This window comes from Elephas maximus, chromosome 3, assembly GCF_024166365.1.
Source record: "Elephas maximus indicus isolate mEleMax1 chromosome 3, mEleMax1 primary haplotype, whole genome shotgun sequence".
In the NCBI taxonomy this organism is placed as follows: Eukaryota; Metazoa; Chordata; class Mammalia; order Proboscidea; family Elephantidae; genus Elephas; species Elephas maximus.
This window is the reverse complement of record NC_064821.1, coordinates 40,030,752-40,053,022: the sequence shown is the minus strand read 5'-3', so window position 1 is coordinate 40,053,022 and position 22,271 is coordinate 40,030,752. Positions and strand designations below refer to the sequence as shown.

Sequence of the window (22,271 nt, the reverse complement as noted above, 5' to 3'; positions counted from 1 at the left end):
AAAGTCACTCAAAGCCTAAGCCCACTGCTGTGCCTTCATGGTCTTCCAGATGTTCCGAGAAGAACTGTGAGTGGCCCCTGGTGGGAGTGTGGCCCTGCGAGCAGGAGCCACCTGCCCCCACCCGGAAGCCTATATGTATAGGCTATATGTATATATACATGTACCACCTAGGGGCTGGTCCTGGAGCTGGAGGGGTGGTCTGGGAGCACTCAAGGTTCTTGCCCCCTCCCCCTGCACAGCGACATTCTTCCAAACATGCAGTATTCGAGCCCTGTAAGCCCTAGCATCCTGTCCAGGCACCATGGCAGGGGCCATGCTCTACTGCTGGCCACTTGCCACCCTCCCTTCCCCCTGGTGCTGGTGTCTACCCTGGTGGGCAAGGGCAGCTTTTCTCCTCCTTCAAAAGCTCCACATCTATGGGGCGGCGAGTACAATCCATCATGGGTGAATCCCCTCTGAGACCCAAGAGCAATTGCTGGCAGGCATCTCAGCTGCCAGGGAGAACAAGTCAGTAACAGAGGTTGCCGCCCCTCGCAGAGGGATTTCAGCCCTCTGCCTTCCCAGTCCCTCCCAGCAATGTCAGAGAGCCCCTTCCTCAGGCAAGCAGCCACTCTGTCCACCTCCTCCAGGGCTGGGACCCACCGGGCAGGGTCTTCCTTGTACCCCCACCTAGCTTTACCCTGGGGGAGATGTAACCTCCTCTGACAATTAAAAAATTTTTAAAAAGGATGTTAGAACAAAGTTTTCATCCCAGGAAGAAAGCAGAAAGCATTTGAGCGGTTTTACTGACTGCTACCCAGCAGGAGACAACAGACTCAGACTGTCTCTGCAGCGCCCCAGCCCTCTGAGATGCGGTTGTGCCGAAGTCCTTGTCATTTCTATGGAAACTGCAACATCCCTTACCTTCTCCAAGTACACAGCCCCACTCTGGCTCCAGGGCAGCCCAGCCCTAGAGGACGCCCCACCTCCCAAGAGGCCGGCGCTGGATCCGCACCACCATCGGCCTGTCACAGTTTATATTCTAGGCGCTCAGAGATTTGAGCAGCTGTGCCGTCCTCGCGGAGACCAGGGCGCGATGAGGGTCTTCCAGCCAGCCGTCATGGTCTACCCCGCGCCCCAGCACGGCCTCTGGGCCCCCAGCCTGCGACCTCGGTGGAATCCTCAGCTTCCCCTCTCCCTCTCGGGCTGTGGCTCTGGAGCAGGCGTGACCACAGGAGCGATGAGTGGCCGGGGCGCACCAACCAAGCCCGCACCTCTGGTGTCTCCTTGCGTGGCCATCTTCCCTAGCAGGCCCCATGCTCTGCATTCCAGGCGCTTGCTTTTCTTCACTGGAACCAGCTAGGCAAAGTCCTTTCTGGCTTTCTGTTCACGATGAGAAGCTCTCAGCGGCCTTGTGGGACGGGACGGGACCTCATGGTGTGGATGCACCTGCTAGCGGGAGTCGGCACAGCCTTCCGGACCCAAAATGGACTGTAGAGCTGGCCCGTATGTCAGGGTGGGGGGTGGGGCTAGGAGTTTAAGGGTGGGGGCAGCCAGCTCACAGGGACCCCAACACTGCTCCAAGACGTAGCCCAGAGCCAAAGACCTTGAAAAAGTACATGGAGGATGCAAGGGCAGCCACTTCCCAGACTAGGGCTTCCAGGAGGTGCTCCTTGGCCTGGACAGGGAAGTGGGGCCCTGGGACCTCCCACCACAGTGAGCAAACAGTGCTTGGCCTCAGGTCCAGCAGAGATGGGGAAGGGACGGGGGCAGAACACAACCCAGGGTCTCTTCTCACTTGCTGTGTCCTCATAAGGGATTCCAGGTGTGCTTTGGGGGCTGAGCCCATTGCCCCACTTGCCTTTGGGCATGGGTGTGACTAAGCCATCCACAGAGGCAATCACGATGTTAGGAGGTGACCCACTGATGTCCTGCTGCTCCCCTTTTGCTCTCACCACCTGCACTGGGCTCTGGGTAGGGCTGCGCTCTTAAGGGTACCCTAGGCTCAGACTCTGAGCACCCAGGAGTTTGGGCTGAGGGATGAGAGCCAGCCTGGAGGTCATTCTGCCCCTTGGGCCCAGGAAGGGTTCCAGCCCTGGCCAATACTGCCAGGTACTCAGCCTAGCTTCTGGATGGCTTTGTGGTGTCAAGCCCACCTGCCCCACCCCTCCCGGAGATGTGGCCAGCTGCTCAAGTCATGTGATTCTCTGGGATCCTACCTACTGGCCACCAGACAGGCAGGAGTAAGCATGCAGCTTGCAGGTGCCTAGCCAGAGGCAAGGTGCACCTCCAGGCCCCACAAAGCTTTTTGGGCCTGACATGGGTGGGGATACCAGGAAGGAATCCAAGACCCTTCCACAGAGCCCTAAGCTGCGGGCCTGGCCAAAGGCTGTGTCGTCCTGCCCTCCTGCCCCTGGAGCCTGGCCCCACAGCCTCAGGCTCCACCTCTGCTCTGCTCCCCTGTTCACATAGGCAGGGTGGGGGTCTTTGCTCTCAGGTCATCATCACACATGCCTGAGCAGACGGACTGAAAACAGACGCTCTGGCTGCCCGTGATCACCAAGCATTGACCATGTCTCTCAACACCTGCAAGCTCTCTGGTTAGGAGCTTTATTTCCATTAGCAAGCATTAGCAGAAAGTATCGACTTCTCTGAGGGCGATGCTTTGCCAGCAGAGGGCACCAGCATGTGGCTGAGCCCTGAAAGCCACTAAATGCCCCATGTGGGCGATGGCCAATGCTGTGGCCTTTGCTCATAGGGTCCTGGCTCACAGAAACAAGGTGAGACTCTAAAGAGGGTGCACACATGGGTCACAGAAGACACAGTGGTCAGCACCAGAGCTAGAAGGGAGGGGCAACCTTTCCCCTCTGTTCCTCAGCACCAGCGGGCAGCTGCAGATCTTCCCCACACAGCCTCTCAGGAGTTGCCCTGTTCACCGTAAGCGTTCCCACAAAAAGTAAAGCGCTCTAACAATGGCAGGGCGCAGGTTATGTCTGACTGACTGTATTCTAAAGTCTGGGACATTTAGGGGAGCTGGAGAGGAGACTCTGGGCACAGGAGAGAGCAGGCCTGGATGGAGCTCCCTGCCCTACACGGCTTGTCAGGTGGCCCCAGGATAGTTATGTACTGACCAGGAGGTAGCCCAAGAGCGTGAACCCTTGGGATTGGAGGATGCTTCAGAGAACCACTGGGGTAATGGGCCCACCCCAGGGAGCCTTGTTTCTCTGGACCAGGTGGGGCCATCTGCCTCCACCCCCACAGGGAACAGGGCCAGGGGCCCAGGAGGGGGCCAGAGTGGGAGCTCTTTTCCTCAAAAGATGCCCTCTACCCCCCAGTGATGGCTAACTGGGCCCAGCTGGGCTCCCAGGCAGGAACACAGGGCTACTTGTTCCCAACTGGCACCACCCCCAGGCCCCCCCCATCTACTTCTGGCCACACCATCAGCTTCACAGCACTTCCCACTCCTTTTCCTGTCCCCTCCAGGAAGCCTTTGGGGGACTACCCTGTGCCACTTTGCTTCCCCTTGTCCTGCCCTCCTATCAATATCCAGGACCTGAGTGGCTGAGGAGACACAGAGCCACCTGCTGGGCCAAACTCCCTCGAACCAATGCCAGCCCTGGCCACCATAAGGACAGGCCTTCACATGAGGGAGGGGGTCTGGCTGCTGTCCTCCGTCCTGGGCCCAGCGCCAGCCCAGGTGTTCTCAGCCTACCCAGGCTCTCTTCTAAATCCTGCCCAAAAGACAGCCCGTGTGCCCGGCTTATAGCCGGGAGAGGCTTGCAGGAGCCCAAGGACCCAGCCGGTTGTGCGCAGCTGCCAGTGCAGCAGCGGAGGGTCTGGTCAGGGAAGTCAGGTGAGGCCCGCGTCCTTGAGGGCAGGCGCGGGACCGAGCCCTCCGGCTGCAAGGCCGGGGTGGGGGGTCACGCGGAGTCCCGGCAGGGCGAGGGCGGGGTCACGGCCCCCGGGCCCCAGCGTCGGGGAGGGGCGGGGCGCGGCTGCGCTCTCCGGGGGACGTGCAGGCCTTCGCCGACAGCGCATGCTCGCGACCGGAGCGGTAGGCCGCGGTCACGGTCACCAGGTAAACTGTGCCTGGCGCCAGGCCCTGTAGTGTGGTGCTGTTACGGCCCGCGGGCACTTCCACGCGCTGCGCCGCACCGCCCTGCAGTGGCCCGTACAACACGTGGTAGCCGAGCACGGTGGCCGGGCCCAGCGCCGGGGCCCAGCTCACACGCACGCTGCGCGGCCTGGCATGTGAGATGACGATCCGCTCCGGCCCGGTCTCATCTGTGGGGGAGGGAGACAGTGAGCCGGGTGGGGGCCTCTTCCCCACTGCCCTCCAGTCAGGCCCCCAGCCGCCCCTACCCAGAGCCCTGCCCTTCCCGCCAGTGCCTGGGACCCCCCTCACCCGGCAGCGTGCGCACCCGCAGGTGCTGCGGCCCCAAGAGGCGCTCGTTGGACTCGGGCACCAGAGCTATGTCATAGTCCGTGTTGGGCTCAAGGCCAGCCCAGGCCCAGCCCGTGGTGTTCCCCGGCAGCTGCTGTCGACGCACTGCCCCCGGCTCGGCGCTGGGCACCAGTTCCAGCACGTAGTAGCCAGAGTTGGCGGTCAGCAGGGGCGGCCAGGCCAGGCGGAAGCTGCTGGACGTGACTTCGAAGGCACGGAGCTGCTGCTGCGGCTGCATCGCGTCTGCGGGTAGATGGGGCCAGGAAACTGAGGTCACCTCTTTTGTGCTCGTGGGGCCCTGACTGTTGACCCTGGGAAGACCTCACAGACTGGAGGCCCCCAGTAGGAGGACAGGGTTCGGCAGCAGGCCAGGAAGACGTGGTGAGCTCCTGGATAGGATAACTTCGGCCACGCCGAACAGCATTTTCACCTGGTAAATATGCTAATAATATGCAAAGCAGCAATGGGGCTGGGAAAGGAGCAAGAAAAGGGTGCAGCCCTCATCCCTCCCACCATCATGGCTTCCCTGCCTGCCTCAGCCCCAAACCCAGACTCAGAGGAGAGATGTAGCAGCCACCACCACCACGACCCCCAGGGCCCACAGTGGAGTCTGGGGTGGGCCCACAGGTTCTGGGGTCAGCTGAGCTCTGGAGAGTGGAGGCCAAGGGGGGCCCAAGCATGCAGCCACCAGATTCCATGGAGGGGTAGTGGAGATAGGACAATTCAGGAGCAGCTGGACCTGAGTTTCTGGGGTGCTTCCTGCCTCAGGTTCTATACCACCGTGGAGGATTGGGCATGGGGGGGAACCTGCAATGGGACCACAAATGTGTTACCTGAGCACATGACACCAAGCACCACATGACCATCTGAGTGAGCTGTGGTTGGGTAACTCTGATGTCTGCATGGCATCACGGGATCTTGGACACTTCCTCCTCCTCAATGCTGAGTTCCCCAGCCACCAGCCTGGCATGCTGTCCTGCCCATCCCCCATACTCAGACCCGTCCCCAGTTTCAGGAGCCCCCCACCCCTCTGCCTCCCAGAAGCCTTGGGTTTTTCCTGTCCAGATGCTGCCTTATCCTGCTGTCCCATGCAGGCTGGGCTACAGAGGGTGACCACATGGGGCCAGATGTCCCTAGGGGAAATCTTCTGGAGGACCCTCCTCCTCTCCAGCCCACAGTCCAAGTCCTTCCAGCTTTGAGTAAATGATTAACTTGAAGGCGGAGACTTGTGAAGAACCCTGGGGTGAGTGGCATTTTTCAATTTTTCATGGCGACAGCAGGCTGGCCATGCAAAGCCAGTGACATGCCGTTTTTCTCCAGCCTATCCCCACCCCAGAAAGCCAGTGAGGCTGTCCCTCATCCCCAGCAGCAGCCCCCTCCATCCTCACCCCACTCCTCCCAGGCAGTTCCCACAACCAGCCTCAAGTCCAAACCTGGTTAGCGTGTTGCCCTGCTCAGCCCTCTCGTTAGCTGTGCTCACCAGGAAAGGGCCCAAGCTCCATGGGAGGCAGCTCAGGCCCTTTCTGACCTTCCAGGCCTCTCCCCTCTCCAGACACGGGGGCCTGGTGAGCCAATCACCCCTTGCATATCTGCTGAGTTCACAGGCTGGTTCAAGCCTGCCTCTTCCTCTCCGTCAGCCACACCCCCCACACAAAGCCCACCAGGCCCCCCGGTTTGTGGACCTCCAGCTCTGGGCTGGTGCCAGTCAACAGGGAGTGCTCCTGAAGGTGGTTACTCAGCCTGCCCTTCTGTCCTGAACAGCCCCAGGTTGCAGGCTCCCAGGGGCACCCAGCTGCAGCGTGTTCATCGACAGTGCGCCAAAACGCCTTGTGTCACTCTCTTCCCCATTGCACCCTCAGGGACGCCCCATGTCCCACAGCCCTGGCTCCAGGTCCTTCTGAAGTGTCGTCCCAGTCTCTCCTGCTGGGCCTCCCAGCGGAGGCTCCCCAGGACCCCACTTCCTCCCACTTACCAAGAATGGAGCCTCGCAGCTCCTGGGCAATGATGTGCAGATCATCCACATCCACAAAGTGCAGGTGCTTCTCGGGAGGGGCCGAGGCGGCGGCCGACAACTCAAGGAGGTTGCCCCGGCCAGTGCTGATGATGAAGATGATGACACCCAGGTCCTTGAGCTCCTGCATGGGGGGCCCCACGGGGTCGCTGGAGCCGCCATCTGTCACCCACACCATCACCTTGGGCACCCCTGGCCGGGCACCGGCTGTCATGTCAAACAGCTGCTCCTTGGCATAAGCCAGCGCCAGGCCAGTGTTGGTGTCACCCATGCGCTGGGCTGAGGCCCGGATGGCGTCCTGGACCTCCGCACCTGAGCTGTGCTGGCCGAAGGGGAACTCCGTGTATGGCTGGGTGCCCACGTGCACTAGGCTGGCATGCAGGGCCCCGGGGCCCAGGGGCAGAGGGGCCACCAGCTGCCCCAGGAACTCCCGAACCCGGGAGAACTCATAGTGAGACACACTGGCTGAACTGTCCAGCAGGAACAGCAGGTCCCCCTGGAGGGCCGTTGCCGGGGGGCCTGGGGGAGAGGGGAGGGTTCAGCCTTGAGCCATGGTCCCCCAGACAGCCCACCCCAGAGCAGAACCCCCAGGATCTGAGCTTGCCCTAAGCCACCCTCACCCCAGCTGACCCCAAGAGCCTGCTGTGTTCCATACCAAAGGCCCTGGGGAGGTGATTCTGAGCCAAACAGGAGGCCCAGCCACTTGGTGGGTTCTAGGTCACTGGGGCAGCACCAGCAGGGACGCTTTCTGGGCTCATGTCCCATCTGTACAGTGAGAGCCCCACATCCTCCCTTTCCCAGCTGGCCCAGGAGCTCTGGGGAACTGCTCTCAACATCATTGCTGCCCCCCAAGCTGTCTCCCAAAGAACCGACCACAAGGAAGGAGTTTAGCCTCACAGCTCAGCCTTGAGGGGAGGCAGCCCACCCTGGGGTGCACACAGCAGCAGGGGAGGGGGACAAAGCACTGGATGCAGTCCCTCCTCCCCTTCCAGCCCAGGGTTCAGTGATCACATTTACAGATGATGTCACCCCTACCCTGGCCCGGGTCCTCTGCTCCATCTGGACCCCAGAAAGAGGACACCTGCGGCAGCCGTTCGAGGGCCCCCTCCCAACTTTCCCCGTTCCTGCCTGTCCCTCCCGGCACACCCGGTGGGCAGAGAGCCCCCCCCGCTACTGGGCCGCCGCAGGGGGGTGCTGGGGGCGTCTCGATCCTGTTCCAGGCCCCCAACTCGGTGAGGCGATTTCAACAGGCCTACCATCCCTCTAACGGCTCTTCCAGGGGTAGGGAAACTGAGGAAGAGGACACTTCCCCCTCCCGGTTCAGGCCCCAGGATCCCGCAGAGATGCCCCCCGCAGGGGCAGACGGCGGGCTCCACGCCCCGGCGCTCTCGCCTTCCAGTCCGCCCGGGGCACCTGGGCCTGCCCGCTGTCTGGCTGCCCCCCGCCCCCGGCCGCGGGAGGGGAGCCACGGCCCCGAAAGCTGCGGGTAGCGGAGGGAGCGCCCGGAGCCCGGCTCCTCCGCCTGCCCAGCTGCACTCACCGGGCTCCGCGCCGCTTCGCGCCAGCGCTAGACGCAAGCTCAGGGCCAGGCCGAGAGCGGTCCAGGCGAGCATCGCGCTGCAGGACAGGGTGCAGGGCTGGGTCGCGGCTCGCTTGCTCGCTCCTGGGCAGCAGGGCGCGTCGCGGCACTGCCCGCGGGCCGAGGCCCCGCCCCTGGGCCCCGCCCCCAGACGGGCCCCTCCCACGGCCAGGCCCCACCCCCGTCTTCTGGCGCAAGCCCTCGCCCGGACGTGCACAGACGCCGCGTTCCCCACACGCAGACTGCCAGACACTCAGCACTACCGAAATCCGATCAGGACACCCACGCGCGCACACAAGCACACACACTCTGGTCTCCTCCGGCTGTGAGGCTCTTGGGGCCTGCTGCCTCTCCCCACCTCCCAGCCAGGTGCACAGCAGGCAGTACCAGGCCAGATCACCCCGTGAATCCTGCCCTTGACTCCGCAGCAGGGGTCCCTGAAGCCAGGCCCAAGAGATCTCTAGGCCTGGCCAGATGTGCTGGGAGGGGTGACACCAAGATCCATGTCCCTCCAGACCAGGTCCAGAGCCTGGCGAGAGGTGCTGTCTGAGGGCTGGAACATGAGTCCCCAAGGACTATCACGGTCTTGGGCCGAACTTAGAAAGGACACAGAGTCTTGGGAGGGGACAGTGGCCTGAGAAATTTGAAAGGATACTTCTTAGGGTATGCAAACTCCCAAAGCAAAGCCCCCACCCACCCAGCTTCCTGGAGGAAGAGGCATGGGGCTGCAGGTGGCTGGTTTGAGCTCTGTTCAGTGTGCCAGGGCACTATGAGGTCAGGCACCAGACTCCAGGCAGACCCCCGCCTCCCATGGAGGGGGTCCATCGGGAGGAGCCCACTGTTGAGCCTGAGGCCCATGGTCTCAGGACCTTAGCTGGGCCCAAAGTGACCAGAGGTGGCTGGCTGCAGGGGTGTCCTGAGGGCACGTGGCCCCCCAGGGCAGATCCCCTCTCATAGGTCAGGCAGGGTGGCAGCATCTCCTGCACTGGGCAGAGGCTGAGGTCCAGGGTGTCCCACCTACCTCATTCCTAAAATGCCTTCCTGTGGGGTAAGCAGTGCCCTCTCCCAGTCCCTTCTCTCCAAGGAGCTAGGGGGCCAGGGCCACACTTCCCCCCAGGGTGAGAGGGTGGGATCATCCCTGCCGGAAATCCCCTCCCTTCTCATCCCCCTAAGAGGATGCTCTGCAGGAGGACGGATGGGACGCAATGGTTTTCCTTCCTCCTTTTCTGGCAGGTGAGGTGTGGTGGGGGCATAGGGACAGGCGGGAGCTCTCTGACTTTGCCTAAAAAAGGAAGTGCCTGGCGGCAGAGCTGAAAAGCTGGCGGCAGGAACAAGCAAGAACTGTGTCGTTGCCGTCCCCCACCCCCTTGCCGGGAATCTTGGCAGTGGCAGTGCTGGCTCAGCTCCACAGACCTCAGGCCTCGGCTGGGACCAGAAACTGCCGGTGCTTCCCGCCTGGGCCTCGTTGCGGGAGCAGTGGGGCTTGGGCCCCAGATCCAGGGGTGTGCTGCTCAGAGGTGCCTGGGCTGACAAGGGCTAGCTGTGTCCACAGGGATGATGAGGTTGAGGCCATGGACAAGGCAGCAGTAGCTGGGGTGGGTGGGCCTGAGGTCCAGTGGGGAGGCTGACTCTGGACCCTGCGGGAGGCACACCCAAGGTGCCATGTGCAAACCTGTCTCCGTGGGCGACCATTGTGGACCTGCCCCAGCAGGGAGCTGGGCCGTGGTGGGTCCGCCCTGTGGGGAGGCTGCTGGCTTACAGGCAGTCCCCCCCTATTGTCCCGCCACTCCTGCTGGCCCTAGGAGGGCCCCAGAGGCAGGGAACCTAACTGGGCTCAGGCAGGCCCACAATCACACCTCTGCTTGTGCTGAGCTGACAGGGAAGTTTCTATACCTTCTGGAAAAACTGAGTGGGTCTTGTTGGCCATGACTCAGGCCCTCAAGGAAGCAGCCACCCTCCTCCCTCCAGCTTTCCCATCAGAGGCAGAAAGAACCAGGGAGACCCAGCTTCAGGACACCCAGTTGTGCCACTGCCGGAAGGCACTGCTGCTGCTCTGCTGAGCTCTGGCCTCACACCCCTGGGACCCTCTCCTAACAGCTCTAGCCTCTGCTTCCCACTGCCCCCCACTGCTGTCCCCAGCCCCAGAGGAGAGACCTCAGGGGCAGAGGGCCTCCAGGGAGCTAGTGGGATCAGCCAGTAGTGTTTAAAGGTCAGGGCTGGGCCAGGCTAGAGACAGACGCCAGAGGAAGCATAAATAAAATGGTCCGGAAGCCTCCTCTTTTGAAGGGAGCCAGGCCTAGGAGGCAAGGGGGGCAGGGGGGGTGGACAGTGATGGGCAGAGAGATGGGGCAGTGGCAGGAGGGACAGGTTAGGCCAGGTCACAGCCAAGACCTTGGCCCCAAGCCCTCCCCTCCTCCAGACCCAGCCCCTGCCTGGTCCAGGCATCCTGGGGACCCAGGAAGAAGGGCCAGCTCTCGTGTGGCTGAGGCTACTCTGCCCACACGGCCTGGCACAGGTTTGGGAGTCCTAAGCCTTACTTCCCAAAGCTGCCCCCCACCACCAGTCTGCACGCAGGAAGATGGTGGGGGTTCTGGGCAGGGTCCCCTTCCCTCCCCCAGGGACACTGCCCAGCAGGGCACCACCCCACCCCCACCCAGGGTCCGAAAGAATGCTCCCTCCTCCGCTGCGCAATCCAGTTTCTCTGGAGAAAAACAGCCTTTTGTCTCCAAGCTGATGTGATCATGCTTGACCCCAGGGAAAAGGGCAGCTCCCGGGGCCTTCGACCCCACCCCTGACCCCAGCCAAGGGCACAGTGTAGGGCCTGGGGGCAGAGGCGGCTCGGGCCCCTTCTCCGCCCTGTGTGCTGGTGTTTTTCATGTCCTTCATATCACAGGCATGCGCCCACACACACACAAGGGACACAGAAACAGGAAGCAGCTGGCGAGGGGTGTGGACTGAGGCTGGTGACCCCTCCCCATAATACTGAGTGGGGCAGAGGAAGGGGTAGCAAAGAGGAGCAGGCCCTTCCCACCAGTCTCCCCATGGCCCCACCCACACATTCTTCTACAGGGACTCGCCTATCTGTGGTCTGGTACTTGTCGGGGCCTGAGGACCAGTCCCAGGGGCCTTTGGGTCCTGGCTTACTGCCCTGCCAGCCCCTAGAGCTGACCCCCACCTAGTCCCAGGTGGCCAGGTTGTACTGCTGGGGGTGGGTGGCCTGGGCCAGGGGGATGGCAGTGGCACCTAGGTCTGTTCATTCCTCGTCTCTATGTTGCACCTGGCACATAGGGTGCTGGGGCCCAGCAGGGACCTAGCAGAGTCCCCGTCCCCACTGCGCATTCCTGTCTAGAAGGGGGTTGTGCACGTTAGCAAGGATACGTGTCTGGTGTCTGTTTATTTCCCTGGGACAGGTCAAACAATGTGGCCAGGCCAACCCCTGGGGATGGCACTGAGCAGAGATGAAGCTAGAGGGACACCCAGGCCTGGAGGGAAATGCATCCCAGGCAGAGGGAATAAAAACCAAATCCACTGCCGTGGAGTCGATTCCGACTCATAGCAACCCTATAGGACAAAGTAGAACTGCCCCGTATAGTTTCCAAGGAGCGCCAGGTAGATTCAAACTTCTTACCTTTTGGTTAGCAGCCAGACCTTTCAACCACTATGCCACCAGGGTTTCCAGGCAGAGGGGATAGCAGCAGCAAATCCCCCTAGGTGGGGCTGGGCCAATGTGAGCCTGGGGAGGGGGGCTGGAGGGCCTCAGGCCAACAGGAGCTAGCAGGATTGAGCAGTGGGAGTAGCCAGGCGTCTGTGGCTCTGCTGGTGTTGGAGCAACTGCTCCATGAAAGATGCCCAGGTAAGCCCAGGTAGAGAGTAATAGGCTGGGGGTGGGGTGGGGGAGGGTTTTGCCCCTAGGCACTCAGCCCCTGCACTAGGCTAAATCTAGGAACCACCTTCTCTGTGGGACCCCTCACCTTGTACTGACTGTTCCCTCTGCTGTGAGAGGATGCCTGGCCCCGGCCCCACCCCAGGCCAAGGCTTAGACCTTCTAAGGCCCTTCCTCCTGGCAGGTCTTCCAGCTCTCTGGAGCTCAGATGGGGAAGGAAGGAGGTTTGAGTCCAGAAGTGCCAGCAGGGTGAAGACAGGCCTATGTCACACTCTGGCAGAGTGGCCTCCCCAAAGGTAGAGGGAGACACCAGGAATGAATAGGGGCCTTCACGCCCAGAGTTAGCCCATCCACCGGAGCAATGGTTCCTGCCCGGCACCCAGGTGGGCCCACATTCCTGGGTGGGGCAGGCCTACCCTGGGGTTCAGGCTGGCAGGGCCAGGTGGGGTGATGGGGGGTGCCTGAAGGAAGGAGATACAAGTGTGCTCAAGAGGAAGACGTGGAGAGGGATCTTTCCTGGGGTGTGGGGGGGGGGTGCAGGCTGCAGATTCCTGCACTCCCAGGAAATATTTTCTGAATGAATAACTGACCTTGAGCAACAACTGGGGAGGCACCGAGCCTTTCCTCACCTGTAAAGTTCGGACCACACCTCCCTCGCTGGCCACTGGGGAAGCAAAGGCCACACTGAGGGTTATAGAATTGGAGCTGGCCTGCCCCACTCCTGTGGAGGCCCTGGCATGGCCAGGCATATCCTTACAGGGCAGAGGCTAGGCCCATGGAGATATTTGCCTGGCCGCCTGGCTGCCCAGCAGGTTTGGCCCCTTGGCCTTTGGAGGACAAAGGCAGGAGACCTTCAGGGTGGGGCTGGGTGAGCCCAGTGGGGGCTGGGAGGCCAGTGGACCACTCTGGACTGGGGGTGGAGGCTCTAGGGGTGAGGAGCAGAGGTGCCATGAGAATGGGGGCTGGTACCTGGGCAGAGCCCTAAGGGAGGGGGCTTCTGTCATGGGCTCTGTGCTGGCCTCAGGGTGGGGAGTGGAGGCATCCTGTAGGGGAATGTTGGAAGGGCTGAGCAGAGGCCAAGTGACTGCCCAAGGCCTTGGGGAGGAGGAAAACTTGTGACCAGGGGCTCCCAAATACCCCTTAGCCTTTTATCTTCCTCTCTCCCCAGGACCCTGCCCAGCTGGTGGTGAATAGGAAGACCCCCCAGGACTCCTGAAAGAGAGACCCTGAGAGACGGCAGTGCAGGAGAGCCAAAGGCAACAGTGGCGAGCCCCCGCCTCCTGCCCCAGCCCCCAGGGCATGTTTCCACCCTCTCTCCCCGGGGTCAACCCCTGCCCCAGGAGGCCTTGCCTGCCCCACCCCGTTCTGCATCCCTCCCAGCCTTAGCCTTCATGTTCAGGGCTGCTTTTTCCTCCCACCAAAAGCAGACCCCAAGGCCTCTCCTGCAAACCGCCCTCAACCCCTGAGCAGGCAGGGCTGGGCTAAGGTTCAATTATGCAGCTGCCGCCAAGGCGTTCAACATCCTTGGGCCAGCTGGCCACTGTTTGGCCTCAGGGTGGCCTGGGAAGTTGGGGAACACCTTTAGGGAACTAGCTCAGCCTCAGGCGCTTGCCTCCATCTGCCTCCATCCAGACTCTCATGTAGGCAGTCAGGGCTCCCCACTGCGACCTCCCCACCCCCGCCGGGCCCAGCTGTTGTTTTGATGACTGCAAGGCCAGGACAATACTCAGCCAAGGGGTTCCCAGGAGAGCCTTCATCCTTGAAGCCTGGCGTTTCCCAGAGCCTGTCCAACCCTGAGCTGGAAGGGAGGAAGGCAGCCCAGGGAAAGCTACCCTTGGTGGCTTGGCAACAGGCCCGACTCCTGTCTGGCTGGGAAAGGCATCGAAGCTGGGCATAGACAACAGACAACAGTTGGAAAACCCCAAGAACTCCTGCTGGATTTGACCCAGACACATACAGGACTCAGCTCCAGGTCATAGACAGAGCCCTGACCCTGGCCGCAGACTGAGCCCTGATCCTGGTCATACCCTAAACTCTGATCCTGGCTCCAAACTGAACCCTGAGCCTTGATCCTGGCCCCAGATTGAACCCTGACCCTGGCCCCAGACTAAGTCCTGATCCTGGTCATACCCTGAACCCTGATCTTGGTCCCAGATTGAGCTCTGACCATGATCACATCTAAGCCCTGATCCCTGGTCACAGGCTAAGCCCTGACCCTGTTACTCATAAGGTGAGCACTGCTGGCAATATGGCGGACTTTGTTGTTGTTACGTGCTGTCTAGTCAGTTCCAACTCATAGTGACCCCATGCACAACAGAACAAAACACTGCCCAGTCCCTCACCATCCTCACAGTTGTTGCTATGTTTCACCCCATTGTTGCAGCCACTGTGTCAATGTATCTCATTGACAGTCTTCCTCTTTTTCACTGACCCTCTACCTCACCAAGTATCATGTCCTTCTCCAGGGATTGGTCTCTCCTGATAATATGTCCAAAGTAAGCAAGACAAAGTCTCACTATCCTTGCTTCTAAGGAGCATTCTGTTTGTACTTCTAAGACAGATTTGTTTATTCTTCTGGCAGTCCATGGTATATTCAATATTTTTGACCAGCACCACAATTCAAAGTTATCGATGCTTTGTTGTTCCTTATTTATTGTCCAATTTTTGCATGCATATGAGGTGACTGAAAATACCATAGCTTGGGTCAGGCACATCTTATTTCTCAAGGTGACATCTTTGCTTTTAAACACTTTAAAGAAGTCTTTTGCAGCAGATTTGCCCAATGCAATACGTAATTTGATTTCTTGACTGCTGCTTCATGGATGTTGATCGTACATGGATCCAAGTAAAATGAAATCCTTGACAACTTCAATGTTTTCTCTGTTTATCATGATGTTGCTTATTGGTCCATTTGTGAGGACTTTTGTTTTCTTTACATTCAGGTGTAATCCATACTCAAGGCTGTGGTCTTTGATCTTCATCAATAAGTACTTCCAGTCCTCTTCACTTTCAGCAAGGAGGGTTGTGTCATGTGTATAAAGCAGGTTGTTAATGAGTCTTCCTCCAATCCTGATGCCGAGTTCTTCATATAGTCCACCTCCTCAGATTATTTGCTCTGTGACCAGATTGAATAAATATGACGAAAGGATACATCCCTGACACACACCTTTCCTGATATGAAACCATGCAGTATCCCCTTGTTCTGTTCAAATGAGTGCCTCTTGGCCTATGTACAGGTTCCACATGAGCACAATTAAGTGTTCTGGAGTTCCCATTGGCCACAATGTTATCCATAATTGTTATGATCCACACAGTTGAATGTCTTTGCATAGTCATTAAAACACAGGTAAACATCTTTCTTGTATCCTCTGACAAGATCCATTTGACATCAGCCATGGTATCCCTCATTCCATGTCCTCTTCTGAATTCAGCTTGAATTTCCGGCAGTTAGCTGTTGATGGACTGCTACTAACGTTTTTGGATTATCTTAAAAAATGAACTAGATCTTCTAAAAGATCTTTCAGCTACAAACAGATTCTGGATGACTTACAATGAACACACTTTTTTAATACACTGCTGGGCTTACAGGAAAGTAAAGGAAATATCTCAAAGCCCCCACCCCAAATTTAAACATTAAAAATACAAAGATACAATAGTGAGCAAAAACCCAAGATGGTGAAATCAAGCAAATAAGAATGCAGAGGATGCCCTGGAAACAGAGCCACACTGCAATCAAGGAAGCAAGCCTTGAATGCTTCTAGGGGGCTAGGAAACCACAGCCCACAAGGATCCTAAAGGGAGCCCAGGTTGGTCATGTCCAGAAAAATGAATGCTCTCTGGAGAGAAAATCCCTAAGGTAATTATCACAGGTATGGGCTAAGAATGAAAAATTTACCAAACATTCCAATAAACAGTACACCATCATCAGCGAGAAACAGAAAAGACAATAAATAACAGATTTAGACCACCCGAAGACTAGGAAATTGGAATAGTTAGATACAGAGTATAAAATAACTACATATGAAACATTTAAGAAATCAAAGATGAAATTCAAAAATTGTGTATGCACTAAAAGACCATCAAAAATAATCAGATACATTTGGGAAAATAACAAAGTATGATAATAATTAAAGCGGATGATTCAATCAGCAGACTAGACAAGATGAAGGAAAGAATAAATCAACTTGAAGAGGAAGATAAAGACATCATCCAGAATGCATCACAGAGAGACAAGGAGATCGAAAATAGGATAGAGAGATTAACTGACATGGGAGTAAAGAGAAAGGTGAGACATACATTTAATAGGTGTTAGCGAGTAAAACCAGGTAGAATGAAAAAGAGGCAATACTGAAGGGATAATAGTTGAGAATTTCCCAAAACTGATGAAAAATATGAATCCATAAAAATAGGAAACACAGTGTATACCAAACAGAAATAAGAACACATGCATACTTAGACATACGCTGGTAAAACAACAACACCAAAGGAAAACAGATGACCTTTAAGTTAGCCAGAGAAAACAGACTGAGCCCTTACTCTGACACCTGTCTAAATACATAACTCTGATCACAGGCTGAGCCCTGATCTCGGGCACAGGCTGAAGCCTGAACCCACAAGTCACAAAGCCACCATCTGAGAGCAGGTTCCCCTGACCACAGTCACAGGATGAGCCCTGCTGTTGGCCACTGGCTGGGTTTCTGGAACCATTCTGGTTTTTGACCGAGTGTGGATGTCTCCCAAGCAAGACTCACCACCTCTGGAACTTGCTGGAAATACCGATGGAGACCTGCTCAGTGACCAGACATGGGGTAGCAAGGACTGCTCCTTGTGAGTGAGCTTGGGCCCAGAGCAGCTGCAGAAGGGCCGCCTTTCCCTGAGCGTGGCCATCTCCTTCTTCCAGGGTCATCTCCCTCCTCCCTGGGGCCTTCCTGGCCTCTATGCAACAGGGAGGGGGGGATCAGCGCTGCCCAGTGGGCCGTGTGTAGGGAGAAGGTCCGGAGGAATACGGTGCCATCTTGTGGTGGCTCAGGGCACTGAGCGTGGGGCGATTCCCCCAGCGGAGACCTGGGTGCGGAACCCGGGTTCACCAGCCTGAGGTCACTTTATGGGGACCATGGGGCAGCTCGGGAGCCTCTGGAATTTGGAGGTCTCAGGGTCCTCTGGAGAGACCTCTGGGGTCACACCCAGGAGCAAAACTGATCCTCCCCGTCCAGGCCGCGGCCAGATAGCTCCCGGCCGCTGGACCCCGGGTGGCGACGGGGACTGGGGGCCCAAGAGGGAGGCAGCAGCAGCGGGCGGAGGCGCCGGGCCAGGCGGGCACGGGCGGCCGAGGCGAGCACGAGCAGCGGCGGCAATGACAGGAAGCCGAACACGATGAGCGTCGCGGAGCCGCCGTCCGAGAGCACCGCACGGCACGGGGGTCGGGGCGCCGGGTGGACCTGCGGTGGGGGCGGGCTATCAGGACCTGGGGGTCGTGGCCGGGAAGGGGGCGGGGTCTGATGTCCGTTGGGCGGGAATGGAGGCGTGGCCTTGTAAAGGCTGGGGCAAGGGCTGGACAGGGAGGGAGGGGCGCCCAAGAACAGATGCACCAGGAGGCGGGGCGCGTGGCCAGGACAGGGAGCGGGGCCGGAAGAAGGTGGGGCGGGCATGGAGGTGTGGTCTTGAAATGGGTGGGGCATGAAAGCGGAAGGACCGGGAGGCGGGACAAGCTGTCAAGTCCCACAGGAATGCGCCCTGGGGGCGGGGCCTGTGGTCAGGAAGAGTGGGGAGTCTGAGCCTGGCGAGGTGCCAGACAGTGAGATTTAAGTGGGAGGTCCGAGGACCCTGGCTAATCCGGCTAGGGGTCCCTTGAGAGGAAGCTTAGGGATTTGCCCTCTGGGGCTTAAAACCCCACTTTTTCCCCCTCCTACTCCCACCTGACACCTCCTTGTGTTGGCACTTGACCTTGATCCTACTGATTGTTGGACCCATAGTGCCACCTTCTCTGCGGCCCCCTCTTCTTCACCATATTCAGCCCCTTCGCCCCCCGCCCTATGCCTAGAGAGAGGGGACCAGGGACCCATCTGCCTACACCCTCCCTGCCCTACACCATGTCACAACCCATTCCTTGGGGGGAAAATCCAGCCAAGACAAGGGTGATCTGGGAGGGACTGTGGGGGTGAGCATGAGGGGAGCCGTGAGAGAGTAATATTTGGCAATATTTTCATCTTCTCTTCCTGGAAGCCGTTTCTCTCCCCACCCCAGCCCAGATGTCCAAGCCTGGTGGCCCCTGGTACAAGGCTTGGAGATCTCAGGCGAGGGGAGAGAGCTGTCCCCTTGGGTAACAGACAAAAGCCCTTCTTTCACAGCCAGCGTGGGGGAGGTAGCAAAGAAAGGGGCTCACCAGGGAGGGTGCACATGTCCCTGGGGGCAAGCGGCCTGGCTGGAAGGGAGCAGGTTCAGCTTCAGCCCAGGAACCCTGAGCTTGCACAGGACCCCTCCCCAGGCCCCAGGCAGTCTTCTGCCCCAGGAGGGCTCAGCTCACCCTGGTGTGGCACAGGAAGCCCAGGTAGACAACGGCGGCTGCGGGCAGCAGCACCAGCAGAAACACCATCGCGGGCAGCAGCAGGTGGAGCAGGAGACCAGCCAGGGCCCAGCCAGGCAGCAGTAGGGTCGCCAGGCCCCGGGTGGCCAGGCGCACCCACCCTGGGGACGTCAAGGCTGAGCCTGGGTGGTCAGGGGGCCTCTGGGGAAGCATGGGTGCCGTGTCAGAGGCATACCCTCCCTCATCCTCATCTGTCTCCCTCTCCTGCTTACTCATCACAGCAGGATTCGGAGGTCAGACTAGTGACCCTTTAACCCACCCACAAGTCAGACTGGGGTCTTAGACCCCCCCACCCAAACCGAAGGCACTAGAGAAAGGATCCAACTAGATGGCAGGGCCCTGGTCCAGGAAGGCCCGGCCCTGATGATCAGTGCCCTGGAGCCAAAATCCTGCCTCAGTTTCCCCTGCTGCCAGGCTGGGTTCTCTTGCTGCCAGGCGGCCACGGCTCTGGCCCTGGCCGTCTCCCCAGTTGGTTCCTGTGTACTCTGATCCAGCCTTGCACAGCTTTCCCCATGGCCAGCCCTAGGCCCTCCTCCCTCCCGGTCCCGCCTCCCCCTCCAGCTCACCCAGACAATGCCTGCAGTTCATGGTCTTGACTCTGCCACGTAAAATCAGCACCCACCCTGCTCCCCAGCCCTGGCCCTGCTGGGTGCCTTTTCTGAAGACCTGGCTCCCTCAGCCTCGGTAAAACAGGAAAGATACTAATATTCATATTGTAGGGTTGCTGTGAGGAAGCAATGAGGGGTGTGTATGAAACGCTTACTGTGGGGCCCAGCACATAGTGGGAGCTCAGTAAACAATTACAGACATCCCTTGTGTCTGAATACAATCCACCCTGACAACAGACAGGATAACAATTTTCAGAGAAGAGCATGTTTCCCATGATTTCAAACAGGGAGGGGCATTCCAGGCACATTCTGTCTTAGCTACTTAGGGCTGCTCTAACAGAAATACCACAAGTGGATGGGTGGCCTTAAAGAAAAGAAATTTACTTTTTCACAGCTCTGGAGGCTAGAAGTCCAGATCAGAGTCTTGGCCATGTGGATTCTGTCTGTGGGCCTCTCTCCTAGTTTCTGGTACCTGCTGTCCATCCGTGGCATTCCTTGGCCAAAAACCCCAATTAACCTCCCCAAATACTACTAAAATACTCTGAACACCTAACAACCCACCATGATTTTCTTGCCTAACATAGAGCATTGTAAACACCGTTTACATAGTTACTCAACACTTAAACTAATGAGTAAGTTGTTTGTGAGCTGAATGGAAGCAGCCTGTATGAGATCAGATACCAACTACTTTTCCCGTTTACTCCCTCTCCTGGGGTCTACTGTCCCTTCCAGCTTTTCTTCCAGTCCGGGATTTTCCAGACCTCTCAGGCTGGCCAGCTTCCCTCAGACCCCTGTGGTTGGCGTGGTGACAGTGATAGTGCCAAGGACATTTGAGGAATGCAAACCTGAGACGTGCCCAACAGAAAATGGCTGGAGCTCCCCAGCATTGCACACCAAACCTTGTTGCCCAACTTGCATGAAACCTAATTTTGTTCACTGGCACAGACATGCCAAGATCTTATAGTGGGTGTTTGTTTATTCAGATAGTAAATTTGGGGGTACAAATCTTGCAATACACAGGTGTCTGTTAACAGATGAACAGATAAACAAATTGTAGAATATCCATATAAGACAGAGGTCCCCAGGCTTCAGAAAATTCCACTGCCTCAAGCAGCTTGCTTGGCATGCCCCATAGCTATACATTAAAATCCTGGTTTCTTTGCTTGGCACACCCTATAGCTTTACATGAAAATCCTGGTTCACCTCTCCTTAACTGCTGCCCAAAACTAGAGGAAATTGCCAGGAACTGGTTTAGGTGCCATGTTGACATTCAGGATAAACTTTTAGCCCATTAAATACATCATACCTAGTCTGTAGGGTTGCTATGAGTCGGAATGATGGCAGTGGGTCTGGTCTGGTTTTTGGTGTAGTAACTTCCCCGCCTCTGGGTAGAGTTTAACTGCCATTTTCTGAACATGTGATCCATGAAGTCGTATGTAAACCCCATCATGCCTGTGTAGTATGATTAAGAATGTTGCTGATATAACTTGTATGAACTTCCTACTTGTAAATCCCTTAAAAGTAACCTTCTCCCTCACTCTCACTGAGCAGCCTTGGCGGCAGCAGCCCCAACTCTTCCTTTCCTTGTGCAATGAAATAAAGGCATCTTTCCACTCTCCCATGTCAGTCTCCCGTTACTGGCTAAGATGAGTCACACAGAGCAGAACCTGGGGTTTCTATCTGATAACACATACAATGGGATATGATTTAGCTATAAAAGGAATTTAGTTCTGATACATGCTTAGATATGAATAAACCTTGAAAATATTATGCTCACCTAAAGAAGCCACACACAAAAGGACAGATATTGTATGATTCCATTAACTTGAAATATCCAGAACAGGAAATGCACAGAGACAGAAAGTAGATTAGTGGTTACCAGAAATTGGGGGAGGCGGGAAACAGGGAGTTATTACTTAATGGATAGTTTCTGTATGGGGTGGAATGTCATGGATTGAATTGTGTCCCCCCAAAATATCTGTCAATTTGGTTAGGTCATGATTCCCGGTATTGTATGACTGTCTACCCATTCTGTCATCTGGTGTGATTTCCCTATGTATTGTAAATCCTATCACTACAATGTGATGAGATGAGTTATTGGCAGTTATGTGGATGAGATCTATAAGATTAGATATTGTCTTAAGCCAATCTCTTTTGAGATATAAAAGACAGAGAGTGACCAGAGAGACATGGGAACCTCAAACCACCAAGAAAGCAGCTCCAGGAGCAGAGTGCATTCTGTGGACCCACGGTTCCTTCGGGGAGAAGCTCCTAGTCCAGGCGAAGATTGACGACGAGGAACTTCCTCCAGAGCTGACAAAGCCTTCCGCTGGAGCTGACGCCCCGAATTTGGACTTGTGGCCTACTAGATCGTGAGAGAATAGATTTCTCTTTGTTAAAGCCATCCACTTGTGTTTCTGGTGAAGCAGCACCAGATGACCAAGACAGGTGATAAAAAAAAGTTTCAGAAATGAATAGCGGTGATGTTTGCACAACATTGTGAATAAATCAGTGCCACTAAATTTTACAGTTAAAACAGTTAAAAATGACAAACTTGATGTTCTATGTATTTTATTTTATTTTTTTCCTTAAAATATTTATTGTGCTTTAGGTGAAAGTTTGGAGCCCTGGTGGCACAGTGGTTAAGAGCTTGGCTGCTAACCAAAAGGTCAGCAGTTCAGACGACCCTCCCTGAAGGCCGAGCTTGGCCTCTCTCTGCAGTGCCAAGTCCCCCCTCCCACAGACGAGGTGCCCTAGTGGCTGCTCTCTAGTTGGAAACCCTAGTGGTGTAGTGGTTAAGGGCTACGGCTGCTAACCAAGAGGTTGGCAGTTCAAATCCGCCAGGCGCTCCTTGGAAACTCTACGGGGCAATTCTACTCTCTCCTATAGGGTCGCTATGAGTCGGAATCGACTCGACGGCAGTGGGTTTGGTTTTGGTTTACTCTCCAGGGGGTTCCCCTTCCCACTGCCACAAGCTGACCTGCTGATGCCAGAGCCTATGGCCAGCACTCTGTCCCCGAAGCACCTTCTTGGGAGAAGGGTCCCACCACAGCCCCCTGCCTCCCACCCCCTCAGGTGGAGAAGCTGGTCTCCAGCACCAAGGTGGTCTCAGCAGCAGGGCCAGGGTGAGAGGCTCAGAGGGGCCTGTGGGGTGCCTCCCTGGTGGGGAGGCTGAGCACATCAA

The 22,271-nt window shown here is 57.3% G+C and overlaps 2 protein-coding genes across 4 annotated transcripts; both read right to left on the bottom strand.

The window, feature by feature from the left end:
• Nucleotides 1-730: 730 nt before the first annotated feature.
• On the bottom strand, nucleotides 731-16,882 carry VWA1 (von Willebrand factor A domain containing 1). Of its 3 annotated transcripts, none has more exons than XM_049877609.1 (4): nucleotides 16,648-16,882; nucleotides 6,396-6,953; nucleotides 4,385-4,666; nucleotides 731-4,263 (listed from the first exon to the last, which is right to left on the bottom strand). In XM_049877609.1, the coding sequence occupies exons 1-4, from the start codon at nucleotides 16,781-16,783 to the stop codon at nucleotides 3,932-3,934; spliced, it is 1,308 nt and encodes a 435-aa protein (XP_049733566.1). In that variant the 5' UTR covers nucleotides 16,784-16,882; the 3' UTR covers nucleotides 731-3,931. The 3 variants fall into 3 exon arrangements, with proteins under 3 accessions (XP_049733566.1, XP_049733567.1, XP_049733568.1); XM_049877610.1 differs by lacking the exon at nucleotides 16,648-16,882 and adding an exon at nucleotides 7,975-8,140 and having other exon boundaries at nucleotides 733-4,263; XM_049877611.1 differs by having other exon boundaries at nucleotides 4,103-4,263; nucleotides 4,401-4,666.
• A 184-nt stretch (nucleotides 16,883-17,066) lies between these two features.
• TMEM88B (transmembrane protein 88B) lies at nucleotides 17,067-18,695 on the bottom strand. Its single transcript, XM_049877612.1, has 2 exons — nucleotides 18,420-18,695; nucleotides 17,067-17,334 (listed from the first exon to the last, which is right to left on the bottom strand). Exons 1-2 carry the CDS (start codon nucleotides 18,693-18,695, stop codon nucleotides 17,074-17,076), a joined length of 537 nt encoding a protein of 178 aa, XP_049733569.1. The 3' UTR covers nucleotides 17,067-17,073.
• Between the last annotated feature and the right edge of the window lie 3,576 nt (nucleotides 18,696-22,271).